Genomic DNA, 14,365 nt, shown 5'->3' with positions numbered 1-14,365 from the left:
TAGTTTCAGAAATATGCGGGGTCACAAAGTTATTTCGAAAGAAAATTACATAGCGTTCTTTTTTTTTCAAAAAACTTACCGGTGGCCGATGACCCCAGTGGCCCCACTGTGGATTCGCCACTGCCTCTCTTCACCCGCTACCAATCCTAATGCTAGATTCTATCCTTCTCCACCATCTAGATTGTGCCGCGTCTTATCCGAAACTTAAACCAGCCCCTATTGTCCCAGCTGTAACAAGGTGGCCCATACTAGCTCATAGGCCCGAGCACACATTTAGACCAGCCCTTGTCCAGACGAGAATAATCAGATAAGAATGGAATTGATAATGAGACAAAATAGTCCGTGATGATGGTTCCTGAACAAAAGGGTAGTTTCTGTAGTTAAAGTACATCAGGAGGGCATACCTATAACACATTTTCTCGTAAAGGGACCACCACACCTTGCCTTCCCTTGTACACCACCTCAACGTTCGTTCTTATGTAATTTAATACTAATTTTTTATTTATTAAATCAATTTTTTTTCTTCGGTCTCTCTCCTCCAAAAATCCGCTCTCATTGTCTACAACGAAAATCTCATTCATCATCATTCTTGTTGATCAAACTAATTCGTTCAACAAATTTCAATCAGATATCTGTTTACTATTCATTCAGCATTCTCAATCACAGATACCAATTTCATTGAAAAAAATTGATCTGATCATGTTTTATCCAATTGATTTGTGAGTTCCCTTCTGTTCATCCCCAATTTTTTTTTGATTTTATTCTGTTTTTTTAATTGATTCGACTTAGTTTTTCAGGGTTCAATTGTAGCTGTTATTATTATGTTTTAGTTAAGTTTGTAGCATTACTGCTCTAATGCAGCAGCTCCAATTGTTGATATGTTTCTTGAGGGTTAAATCTGTAAAATTATTATTATTATTTTTTTCTTAGAATTTTGATCACTGTTTATATGATGATACTGTAGAAAGATTGTATGGATAAGTTTTTAAGTTATTGAGTAATTCGATTCTTGTTGTTGAAAAGAATGTTTTGATTATTGTGATTCTTTTTTTTTTAATATTTAGGGCTAATTTGTAGAGGATATTATCTTTTGATTTCTAGCAGTATTCTAGAATCTGATTCATGACTTGGTTTCTTCACGATTAAATCTGATATTAAGCATATGATGGTGGTACTTACTGGTAAAACATGTTTTCTTGGTTTGTATGATTCTAAGAAGTTGATGGTCAAGAGGATAAACCACTGCATAAGCGAATTATATCGAAATTAGAGTTACTATTTGGAACTATTGACGGTGTTTCGAAATTGAACGGATGTTTCTTCTTATTTAGTGTTTTAGATTCCTATTTTGGGTTGCTTTCGTATTTATACACGATGTTTTTGTAAATCTAACTCACTATGCAGTGTTTTTAACTTTTAATGTTCTCTATGCTACAAGAAAATCCATAAAGTTATTTTGTTCGTGACCTTTTATTTTATTCGCTCCGAGTGGGTGATTTTTCTGTAGTTCTATATTCTGATTTGGTAGTTTAAGTAAGTTAAAACTTTCACTCACTGTCCTTTATGTATTTATTATACTTACAGGTCAGTAAACCCAGTTTTTGATAGCTGGGACCCAAGATGAGTCGAGAAGACACCTGTTACGTTTGGGATTTTCTTCGGACTAAGCTGAACATCTTGCTTATAGGAGCTCTTGTAGAGTTATTACAGATTCCAATAACTCGTTGTAGATGATATTAGTTGGTTGCAGCTTATAGAGGCTGCTGAAGCATGTCGAGCAGCGTCTCTGTGACGCTTAATCACTCTTACTATGAAACGTGGACTTCCCACTTTATTCTTCATATTAACAGTATACTCTGCGTACAAGCAAGTGATAGGCGTTACATTGCCAGTATAAAGGCTCCCATCTGGAGGTTGTTAGAAGTTCATTGATACAAACACAATCTTGTAACGAGGACAATTGTTAGAATAATGGAGAGGTGAGTTATTTTTATTGAGTTTCTCATATTATTATTATTACCATCATGTTCTACTTAAACTCTCTGTAGTGACTGTTGTTTTGTTGCACATGGTTTCAGATATAAAATTTTGCAAGAGCTTGGTGATGGAACATGTGGAAGTGTATATAAAGCACTAAACTTTGAAACAAATGAGATTGTAAGTGAAGCATTTCCTGCTTTAAGAACTCGCTTTATGGTTTAGGAAGTTCTTTTCTCCGATGAGTTTGATGTAGGACTGTAATCCGTGAACATTAGGCCTCACAGGGTTAAACAGAGTAGAAATAAGAATGTATCGATAATCTCTCCTCTGGATTAATTAAATAGAAGAAATTGGTTTTGTACTTCTCAGTTGAATTCACTTTTATGTGTTTTTTTTTTCAAATTTGGACGTGTTGTTAGTGCTCACTTCATATGAATAAAAAGCAGTCTTGGATTTGGAGTTGGAATATGATACTTTTTCCTGTTGTCTAGTTCCCTAGACAAATACCTCAATTTAAAGGATATTGCAATGCGTTGCCCTTGCCTTCGTTCCTCTTTTCCTGCGGTCTCATTTGTACCTTTAGAATTAGAAAACTGGTTTTCTGATCTGTAATAACCAGAAAATTTTGTTCGTCAATAATGATAGGTTGCGATCAAGAAAATGAAGAGAAAATTTTACTTTTGGGAGGAATGTATGAATCTACGTGAAGTAAAGGTATGTTCAGGGTCTTCTTTTATATGCATCACCTTTTGTTTTTTGTTATCTTGAAAATGATTGATATCACCTTGTTGTTTCTCATTAATATAGTGCAGAAGATCATTGTTAACATGCTAATTGCTTTTTGAGCTTGACTTCTAAGTTCTAAGCCTGGATTTGAATTTTATTTTGCAGTCCCTGCGTAAGTTAAATCACCCTAATATTGTCAAGCTGAAGGAGATTGTTCAAGAAAACAATGAGCTTTTCTTCATCTTTGAGTACATGGTGAGCATTAGAGTTCTCTACTAATATAAGTCCTTAACAATAACGTAGCGCACTTACAGTCCTATATTTATGCTAGATATGATTCTACTAAATTTATTTTTATGTTTGTGACTGGAGCATAATTCCTACTTATTATGATGGGTTGCTTTTATTCCAATAGTTTATGCTACTCATACATTGGAATGGCAGTATGCCCCGTTGGTTCCGGAAATATGAGTGTCATCGGGTTTCCCGTTTCCGGAAAACAATTTTGTTTGACACTTTAACAAGGTATCTTTTAGTGGTAACGGAGGCCTATACGCCCTACCTCAAAGGATATAAAACTTTTACCTTTGCCAAGGCCACTTTAGTCCCTGTGTTGTCATGCTTTTGTAGCAAGGGGGACGTCTGCAAGAGGCCATGTCTCCTTGCCCTGTGTCTGTTGTGACGTTTCACTATGTGATTGATGAAATTAGTGGGACAGATAACATAAAAGTAGTTGTCAATGGTATCGGCAGCATGTGGGACCTAGCCCACTCTACAATTGATAAATACAAGTCTGAAGTAGTTTGAAACTATCTCTGAACCTCATTAACATTTCTAAATTGCAAAAACTGTTATTTGTATCACCGATAAGGATAGTTGTCCAATGTGGGCTGGTGGGTCCAATCATGATTTGACACGTGTCATATGCGTTTACCATTTAGTAAAATATATCAAACAATGTTTGCAATGGTTCATTTTTGCCCAATTTTCTACATTTTGATTCCTTCGAACAAATCTAGGGAAAGCATGTTTTGAGTTAGTATTACTTGAATGTTACATGTCAAATTATGAATGGTTCCACATTCCCATACCGACAAAAGACCAACATCAATTTGTTTTTCAAAAGTTACGTTTTCTCAAATCGTGGGTGCTCAAGTTACAGTCATTGATGTAATTTGCAGTGGTTCCAAATTGGATTTGGTTAAGGTGCTCAATAGTTAGAGGCAAAGGTGCTCAATAGTTAGAGGCTTATAGCCTCTTCTAAACTATTGTCAAACTCATGCAGACCTGACATCAAATTAATTCCATAATTGTGGCTGTCTTGGCTGTGATACCAAGGCCACTGTTATGTACATTCAATGTCCATTAATTATGTATATTTTGGGACTCGAGAAGCTCAGAGTTGGACTACAAGGCGTGGTATTTGAGCCTTATTTCAAGTGGCTAAATTTTTAAATATTATCCTTGAGACGATCACCTATTGATTAGCATCGCAATATTTTTTATAGTTTTAAAGCATGATATTGTCCGTTGCATTCCTAATGATACATCAATATAATTCTATTTTTTAGCGATCTTTGACAAACGTTTGTTTTTTGCATCATTTTGAATATGTTGCAGGAATATAATTTATACCAGATAACAAGAGCACGTCAAAGTCCTTTCTCTGAGGCAGAGATTCGTAATCTTATGTCTCAGGTGTTGCAAGGACTCTCCCATATGCATAAAAATGGATATTTTCATCGGGATCTCAAACCTGGTATTAACATGCTGCTATCTCTGTACTATCTTTCCTTTGTTTGGCTTTTGCTTGCTGTAAACAACATTATTAATGGAAAATATCGTTGTGCCTTCTAGAGAATTTGCTGGTGACAAATGACATCATAAAAATTGCTGACTTTGGATTGTCTAGAGAAGTAACATCAGGGCCTCCTTATACCGACTATGTGTCAACACGCTGGTGAGCCTCTATCTTTTGTATCATTGTAGTAGTTCTTCTTCGGCCGTCAATTCTATATTCAAACAGTTACAATATCTATATGTAATGTGTAGTTTTCCAACATTGTGTTATAATTGTCTGCACTTTTTGTCAAGGTACCGAGCACCGGAAGTCTTGTTGCAGTCTTCATCATACACTCCTGCAATTGGTAATGATATATTTTAAAATTACCTGTTAATTAGGTATTTTTTTCTGAAATTGTTTTGTTAGACCCAAATGTCACCTTTCATTGTTCTTACATCTGGAAGTCATTCTAATAGAAGGAAATGGTCGAAGGACAATTACTAAAATGTGCTTGAAGGACGTGCGCTTTCTTCCTGTGGGTTGAAGGACAGATTAGCAACATAGACTTCAAAGGCTTAAGAGTATTGATCATTGTATAACTCATGTATACCTGTGTCCTAGAAGCAGTATACCTGTCATTGAAACTAAAACTAAAAAGATGTGTCCTTAAAACCAAACAGAAAAATAGGAGCCGTCATGTTCCACATGGAGACAAGGTACAAGGGCGCATTCACTTATGTTTGGCTTTAAGGGAACCATCTTTTTTGTTTTGGTTGAAAGTTCAACCTCCACAAAATATATATATATATATCCTCTAGGACACAGGTGAGTCATTATCTTCAAGGAAAACAATATATACTCTCCAAGCTAAATTTTCATGATTGCAGTGTGCCATGAGCAAAACAATTTAGATTATGGTCTGTGATTGTAGAGTCTCGTCCAGCCCAAACAGAAAAGTGCATGCTCGTCGAACTGATTTCACTTCGTTGTTTGTCCTTGAGAGAGATGGTCCCATTGTTGCTAGTAAAGTTTTGCACATTTTCAGTTCACTTCAGACAGTTTCTTTAAAGAAGGGAGAAGGGACATCCATATGTTTTCTTTTCCTTTTCTGCCAAAACAATATGCTATCATTCCCCCCTCCACGTATCACACCCATCTTTTCGGTCTGAAAGTTAAGCAACACATACACCTTGGCCTCTTTCTCTAATAACTTGGTTTTAAGTCTATTTGGGCCTTTCATTGTTCCCTCGCCGATGTATTTGATTTTCCATTTTTCTGTGCTCATTAGAAATCACCATGTGATTTGTGATCTGTCGTTTTTAACTTTGTAATCATCCAAAGTCAAGGTTGCATAGACATGATACTTATAAAATGTCTAATTTGTGAGAGAAGGGTAAAGCGTTGAGTACTTGATAACAGTTCGGAGATGATGAGTATTAATAGTCTAGTTCTACATGGTATTAGCTAAACTCCAGGCTCTAACCATTTGTATGTGTATTCATTGTTCAAAGTCAGCAGTTGTTAATTGATTAATTTAATTTTGCCTTATAAATGAATTACTTGGTCAAATTTCTTCAGATATGTGGGCGATTGGCGCAATTTTGGCTGAGCTTTTCACAATGAACCCCATTTTCCCAGGGGAAAGGTAAATTTGAGCATCTTAAAACAAGTCCATTCCCTAACAGGATAATGTCAACGTGTCATTGAATAATTGAATCTTTCTATATACATGCATGATAGTGAACATTTGCACAGCTTTCTTTGAAGTGGCATGGATAAGTTGTCATTTGCACAACTTTCTTTGGATGGTCATAGCTAAAAAGGATTTTAAGAGCATTACTTTGCTAGTCAAGAAATATGGTCACTACCATGTCATCCATTGTCAGTGAAATTCATAAATATACACTTAGTTGTTAAGAATAAAGTGGCCTAATGGAAAATCAAAACAATTTTTTGCTTTTATCTCTAGACTTAGATTTGGAAAATTCACCATTCCTTGTTAAGAAATTATGATCGACTATACTCTCTTCCGGACTTGGTCAAGCATTTAGGAACAGTTGTATTTCCAACCCTGATGACTAGCTTCTTTTGAACAGTGAAACAGATCAAATTTACAAGATATGCAGTGTTTTCGGTACTCCTGACTGGGGTATGTTGCGTGAAGGAATGAACCTTTCACGGTTGAATAATATTAGCTTTCCCGAGGTGCTTTCCATTCTGTTTATCTTTTCTCCTTTTTCTTTGTTCTTTTCTGGATCCATAATGTTTAGGGCATTACTCATTAGTTTCTGATCGATTGCTATTTACCCTCTTGTGTAGATTGCTCCTGCTAATCTCTCAATTATTATTCCAAATGCTAGCTCTGAAGCATTAGATTTAATCAGGGTAGGTGATGATTGTAGTATTGTGCTATATAAGTGCTATATTCTAATTTGAATAGTTATTGTAGAAAATGAACTTGTGTGGTGTATTTTATTGTAGCAATTGTGCTCTTGGGACTCTCTTAAGAGACCTACTGCGGAACAGGCACTACAACATCCCTTTTTCAATGTAATGTTTTCTCCATTTTGTTTCATATCCTTTCTTTTCCTTTTTTAATTAATATTAGTCGCTTTACTGACTTTTTTACATTTGAATAGGTTGGAATTTTGGTTCCTCGTCCACTATTGGATCCTCCCAGGCACACAAGTTAGTTTCTTAGTGCATTAATTCAAATACTGCTTATGGTTCAGTTTAGATCAGACATATCTCATATTTTCATTTATTTTTCTTCTTATTTTTCATCTAAATCATTCCTTTCTTTTGTTTTCAACGCTTCAGGAGGACCAAAGCTTGAGTTGAGTCTATGGGACTTTGGTACTGAACCAGATGACTGCTTTCTTGGCTTGACATTGGCAGTAAAGCCCAGTGTTTCAAACTTAGGTAAAATATTTCCGTATTGTGTTATTTCTTAGTTGTGCTGCCAGGAATCCTCTGGGGTTTCTGGTGTAAGTTATGAGCAAATAAATCCTCTGGGCTTTCTGGTGTTAGTTACGAGCAAATAAACCTTGATTGTCCGTGTAACCGTCAGCCTGCTCTACTTAGTTAGTCAGATGATCAGTTTTCACTTTCCAGAAAGAGGTGAAAATGATTTTTTTTCTCTGAACTAAAGCCTATAACACATTTTCTGTAATGGGGGCAATCTCTGTCAATGATGTGGACCTTTTTTGTTGAGTTTCCAATCCCTTTTTTGTGTACGAATAGTCGAGCCTCAGCAACTTCTTCTAGTTTATCAGATGCAGACATTGTGGTATCTTTTGTGCTGGTTGTTGGGATACGCGCATTTCTAAACTGACACCCTTGTTTTCTGGAAACTTCAATTGCTGCCCATTTGTTATACGTACATTTTTACTGAGCTGTTAGCAGAATTCTGCGATCAATTTGGATCTTTAACCAATGGTATTGCCTGTAACCACTTGCAATCACTCACATTACTTTGCTCCATCTGCAGATATGGTCCATCAGGTCTCATCCCTAGATGCAAGAGAAGAGGTATGTTGTGGATAAGTGCAGAAAACATATCTAGTTTTGTGGTAGTTAGTTGAAAAAGTACCACATTCTGAGTTGTCATTTTTTCAATGCAGAATCTAGTGTTCTCCTCTGGTTTTCATAATCCCTCAGACCATTCAGGTAAGATTACATGCTTTATCCCTGCTACATTAACGACTATGGTAATTTAGATTAGGTTGCTCTTTCATAAGAAGTATGGATATATTCTATGCCAAACTTGATGTCATGAGAATAATTGAATTTAGAGGCAGTATGTTCAAGCGACTCAAATTTCTTTTTCAGGGTGGTGGCCTCTGCATTCTTCCAATGAAAATAGAAATGATTTGTCACTTGGCTCTTCTTTCCCTTCTTCATATATGGTGAACAGGTATGAATTACCAAAAACTCCCTGCTTTTCCTTATCTGTGTTTGTTTCTCCTTCAGTATTCGTTCTTTCAGCTTCGAAGTTAAATCAAGAGCACTTGTCAAGTACCCCCTTTTCTCAGTATTTATGAACCTTAAAATCCATTCTTGGGGTAAAACTGTTAAGACCCAGTTGACCTGCCAAAAACACCTATACCAACTGTCCAGTGAGATGTGCATGAACAACTAAACTAAGAACATGTACGTTTATGGCCCTTAGCTAAGTACTATGCATGTACGTTTCAACTGTACATTTCTTGATATACTGTATTTTGGCCAACTTTGTGTGCTCATTCTTTCACTCTTGCAGTCAAGTTTCATATCCCACAATTGGGTTTCCTCAATCTGGAGGTGGATTCGACATATCATCTCTGCAACATAGTAACATGCTTGACAGACAACTGATGGCTTTCTCCTCGCCGTGCGAAGCTCGTTTCTTTCAGTAATTTGCTGATACTTGTATAGTTATACATTACAACAAATCTACTATATACTTTCAAAAAGAGCAGTCTAAGTATTGAGATTACCTGTGAATCGCTGTTTAGTGATCATGGTCCTGCCTTTTTGTTATACCTCTATTCCCTGCTGGTATCTTCTCAAGGAAAATTCATATTTTTCCCAGTAAAAGAGTTCAAAACTAATATTGAGCCTCTTGGGTATGTGTATTGCTGCAATACCATCTGTCAGATTATTTTGAATAAAGTAGTTGTCCTTTTTTTTTTGGCAAGGAGTAATTACTAATTAGGATGTAATGATAGTTATTTACTGTAAGCTAGATAGGCACCTTTGGACTTGGGAGTCAAATATACAATATTGTTTACTGGGAGTCTGTATTTCTGGGAGGCTGATACCATTTCATAAAGGGGGATACCAGTCCTACTTGAGGGGTGTAATTCTCTCTTGTTCTGAATCTGGTCGGTTTTGTTAAGTGAAAAATACTAGAACCACCCTACTATATGGGTTCAATATTTAGAAGCCCCACAAAATGGATCCTCCACTATCAACTCCATACTTTCATATTTGATATTTCCAGGCCCAATATTTTCATTTTTAGGGCTTCATAATGAAAATGTTTTTTTCGCTATGACAACTTTACCCTTTTCTATTTAAACAAGAATAAAATCAGTAGATATTTTCATTTCTAAATTTTCTTTCTCTCTCTTGCCTCTCTCTCGTCTGTGGAGAAACCATTTCTAGGGTTTTCTGAGATTCATTTTCCACCTTGCGAATTGATTTGATTCAATGGAGATTTTGTAAAAATCATTCATCGTTGATGGAGAAGATATCAGAGAAGATTCATTCACATGATTCATCATCATCGTCTTCATCTGATTCTGATAATGAAAGGGAAGTTAAACATCAGTCAGTACCTAAATCTTCATCAGCAAAAGGTGTTCATTCTGCTATTAATCGCCTCTTGGGAACGAAGAAACTTGTTAATCATGTCTTTGGTGGTGGAAAGCGTAAGAATCTCACTACTGATTTTTTGTAGATTTGTTTGGTAGTTTGGTGGTTGATCTAGGTGTTTTGAGGTTGAATTTTGAGCTTGAAGTTCTAGATTTGGTTTGATTTTGTTTGGATTTGAAATAATTTCTGATCTGGTTTTAGTGGACTTAGTTGCATGTCATTGGAGGTGAATAATGATTTGTTTTACTGTTAATTTCATGATGCACTTGATTGGGGTTTGTATGTAAAGTTGATGTCAATTCCTAGATGTTTAGTTTGTTTTGCTTGTCTGTGATCTTATCGAGGTTTGAGTGGCTGTAATTTCTTTGTTTTTGTATACTTAGATTAGGATGTATGAATCAATAAAATATTAAACATGTAAAAATTGAAGCTATATTGATCGGTATCTCACTTTGTAGCTGAACTGATTGATTTCGTCGATCTGATTAGATTTACGAAGGTGGAATTTGGGTATTACCAAGCTTGTTATAGCTGTATTTATAAGAACTTGCAATATATATAACATAAAATTTATATCCCAGGATGTGTAACTAGCAGTTACACATCCTGGTAGTTACTGCTAGATCATCATCCAAACTGAATGATGGTCCTTTACTGAGAACAAGCTGGCCATAAAGCAACTGTTGAACAATGTTATCTAGTCATTTTAATATGCATGATATACCTTTTCATAAGAACTTTCAATATACATAACATAAACTTTATATCCCAGGATGTGTAACTAGCAGTTACACATCCTGCTAGTTACAGGTTTCGGATAACTAGCAGTTAGACATCCATATGCCAACATATATAGATACCTAGAAATGTGGAAATCACAATCAAATTTTATGGAGTCATGTTTACCTGAAGCTCACTCGACAACACCATCCTCATCTGCTTAACCACTTTTTTGGTATCATTATCAACACCACCACTCCCTGCAATCCACACGTACACGTAAACAATGTATATAGTTATTAAGATCTTTATTTTTCTGAAAATTCATTTGGTCAATATTGTCCTAGTAATTGAAAACAGAAACACTGAAGATATACTTTGCTTCATGTCTTAGCAATTGAAAATCAGAAACTTGCATTCATGGACAAGCATTATAAGATTATATTGAATTAAATTATCTTTTGCGAAGGTACAGAAGTATAGATTGACTTAAGGTAATGAGAATCACAGAACATGTAGCTTATTTGTTTGAGCAAGATTGTTACTGAAATTTGAAACAGTCAAGTTTGTTGAAGGTAAACTTCAAGACATGCATTTGTGTATTCCTTTTCAATCATCATAAGAGAATAGAATTACCGCAATAGCTAACGAAACATAACATGTAGCTTATCCAACAAACACATTTCCGATGCCAGTGAACTTCCCTCTGCAAATAATTGATAAGACAAGTTAAAGATCACCATTACTTCACATATCAATTTGTTTACTTTACAGTCCACCTACATGTCTTTTTGAATTTGAGAGTTGAGAAATTATTTTGTTACGATATGGCCCAGAATTATTTTAGTAAAATTGGTTGGTTGATTTGTGAATGCTTAGATTTCTCGTTATGATTAATGTGTTGTGAATTTTCTGCTGCTGCAGCTGCTGATGTTTTCTTATGGAGGAACAAGAAGATTTCAGCTAGTGTTCTTGGTGGAGCTACTGTTACATGGGTTTTTTTGAATTGTTGGAATACCACTTGCTCACTTTGGTCTGCCACTGTTCTATATTGACTTTGGTTGTTCTGTTCATGTGGTGGAATGCATCTACCTTCATCCAAAAGTGAGTCGATTGATTGAGCGTTTGCAAGTTTTCCAATGGATTCTTTTCTTCTGGAGTTGTTTCCTATGAATTTGTTATTGTTCTTTTCGGGTCTCGCCCAAATATTCCTGGAGTCCATCTTCCTGAGGTAAAGAAGATCGAGAAAGTCATCAGCAGTGAAAGATCGAGAAGACTTCATCACCAGAAATTATTGAACATGTAAATTTCTTCTGTTGCAATCATTTTAATTCGATCAAAATAATTAGTGATAGATCTCAATATGGAATTCAAAAAATATTTTCATAAATCTCAAAAACTGAAAACTTCAATTTCATTTCGAGAAGATCGAGAAGACTATGAAGTAAACAAAAATAGGTGAAATGATGGTGATATTTAACTTGTCTTGTCTCTTATTTGCAGATAGAAGTTCACTGGCATCGGTAAATCTAAGAGGAAACGCCTGGAAACAATATCCCTTGGTAACCACAATTCTACTGAAATACCCATATTATTGCGTACCTTCTAGTTACACAAGTTAAGTGGATGTGTAACTTCAAGTTACACAGACTAAATAAATGTGTAGTTTCTAGTTACACATGCTAATTAGATGTATAACTTTTACTTACACATACTGTTTGAATGTGTAACTTCTGTTTACATAGATTTTACTTACGTATAGTAATGGTTGTTATACTAATAATTTATGTGTAAAATTATTCTGTTACATTGTTAACCAGTGAGTTGTGTATTTTTTTCTCAGACGATAGTCAGAATCTCTTTGTTCGACTTTTTACTTGAAAATGTTGCATTCTTTCCATTAAGGTTGCATTCTTTTCATTATGGTTCGATTTTAGTTTGCTTATCTTGAATCTTGGCCTACAAATATGCAGTTTGATTAAAGAATTTGTGGTGGTGTTGATGGTGGAGGTGCGTTTTGGAAGAGGATGCGGAGGCAGTGGTGGTGATGGATCAGGTTTTGAGGATAATTTGGATTTGGAGTTAGTGGTGGTGTTTTGATATGAAGCTGAGAAGTTTGGTATGATGTTGGAGCCGTACTGTACACTGTAAGTTGGATTACTTTACATGATCTTGCTAGAGCATTTTGAACAATCAAAAGTTGATATTGGTTCTTCAGGTGACTATTTATTGGTTTCAAATGGTATTTTGTTGGTTTTTATCTGGTACTGAAAGGAAATCAAGGTTGAGACGAGAATTACAGACACTATAAGTCCACCAATGTGACGAGAACTACAGTCATTATATCTGTGTCATTCCCTTCTAGCTACTCATACAAGGTCTTTCTCAATTCGCTTGTTTGAACATGACTGTATATTATTTTCTCAGACGTCTTTACCTTTTTATTGTCAGCATAACTTGTCAACTAAAATGCGTTGCATTGTTAACTTCCTAGGGATACTCAGGATATGATACGGTCGGGAAACCTTAAACTTCGTTGTTCGGTTGGTGAAAGTTTAATGTTTACAAACAAGTTCACTGGCACATTAGTCAGTGTATCGAGATTCTGATAGAAATGTCTTTCTCCCCCTTTTGTTTGTTTTGGGATATAATGTACTTGACTATGCAATGGTTTGCCTATATTTAATATATTAGTATTGTATAAATTTTGTTCTGGATAAGATATATATTTGAGTGGCTATAAAATCGGTATTGTACGTTTTATGGTTGAGAAAAATAGTACTAAAATGTATTCGGTAATCTTAGGCTCAAGGTTATGTGACCGTTGAAGAAGTAGAGAGGCGTTTTTCCTGGTCATTCGGCCGTGCTACAGATGCTTTAATTTGGAAACTTTACTCGAAGTAAGTTTTCCGTTTTAGTTTTCAATTGATTTCCATTTTAGTTGACATGATTTTTCCTTGGTTTTCATTTCAAACCAATCAATCTGTTGAAAATTTGCAGGTATATGAAACCCATGGCCGTTTAGCTCTGGAGGCTGAGGACTTTCGGAGTTTAATCAGGTTGGCTACTGATTTGCTGTAAGTTATCTGACCTTTATTGGATGTGTAACTATTAGTTACACATGCTAATTAGATGTGTAACTTCTAGGTACACAAGCTAAATGGATGTGTAGCTACCAGTTACACATGCTAAAGATGTGTAACTTATAGATACACATCGCTAGGTACACAGTCCCATGAAATAATGCATATTTTTGTTGTTTTTTTCCAGATTCGACACGTTTGGTGGTAGAGGTGGTGGTATAGGAACAGGTTTGTATGAGGATTTGAAACCAGTGGTGGTGTTCTATTGGAATAGGTATTGGAACAGGTATTCAACTTTCTCTTGCAAGCAAGTCATTATCTATACAAATCAGGCAGTCAGTTGAGTGATAAAATAAATGACTTCATGTATTGTAACTTATAGATACACATGCTAAATGGATGTGCAGGTACTAGTTACACATGCTAATAAATAGATGTGTATCTACTAGTTACACAAGCTAATTATATGTGTAACTTCTAGGTACACATGCTGATTGGATAGGATATAAAGTCTATGTTTCATCGTATGGATGCAATTTAATTTTTTTTTGAGTTGCTTTCTTCTTTTGAACTTGCCACATTGAAGTGCGTCAGTTTGCTATGAATTGCTAGTTTGAACTGTTCGTTCACTATAAATTATAAATTGCTGATTCAAATGTGAATTATGGTTTTCTTAACAGGATTTGTAGTGAGGACAAGCTTATGTCTTGAAGTC

General features: G+C 35.4%; 1 protein-coding gene across 1 annotated transcript; it reads left to right on the top strand.

Annotated features, from left to right (window-relative positions):
• The first annotated feature begins 496 nt into the window (after nucleotides 1–496).
• LOC113296665 (cyclin-dependent kinase F-3-like) lies at nucleotides 497–9,167 on the top strand. The gene is made up of 18 exons (XM_026544970.1): nucleotides 497–719; nucleotides 1,585–1,979; nucleotides 2,079–2,157; nucleotides 2,626–2,694; nucleotides 2,872–2,961; nucleotides 4,327–4,465; nucleotides 4,564–4,666; nucleotides 4,801–4,853; nucleotides 6,068–6,134; nucleotides 6,586–6,694; nucleotides 6,809–6,874; nucleotides 6,971–7,039; nucleotides 7,129–7,177; nucleotides 7,310–7,411; nucleotides 7,980–8,020; nucleotides 8,113–8,158; nucleotides 8,321–8,405; nucleotides 8,751–9,167. Exons 2-18 carry the CDS (start codon nucleotides 1,972–1,974, stop codon nucleotides 8,884–8,886), a joined length of 1,311 nt encoding a protein of 436 aa, XP_026400755.1. The 5' UTR covers nucleotides 497–719; nucleotides 1,585–1,971; the 3' UTR covers nucleotides 8,887–9,167.
• Nucleotides 9,168–14,365: the final 5,198 nt, after the last annotated feature.

This window comes from Papaver somniferum, chromosome 7 (genome assembly GCF_003573695.1).
Source record: "Papaver somniferum cultivar HN1 chromosome 7, ASM357369v1, whole genome shotgun sequence".
Taxonomy (NCBI): Eukaryota; Viridiplantae; Streptophyta; class Magnoliopsida; order Ranunculales; family Papaveraceae; genus Papaver; species Papaver somniferum.
Note: the sequence above shows the minus strand (reverse complement) of the source record. Positions and strands in the feature narration are given on the sequence as shown.

Excerpts from the sequence above, each read along its gene's own strand:
- LOC113296665 (XM_026544970.1), top strand. Across the intron at positions 2,962-4,326 it reads TCTTCATCTTTGAGTACATG|GAATATAATTTATACCAGAT; the intron begins GTGAGCATTAGA and ends AATATGTTGCAG. Across the intron at positions 8,406-8,750 it reads TCTTCATATATGGTGAACAG|TCAAGTTTCATATCCCACAA; the intron begins GTATGAATTACC and ends TCACTCTTGCAG.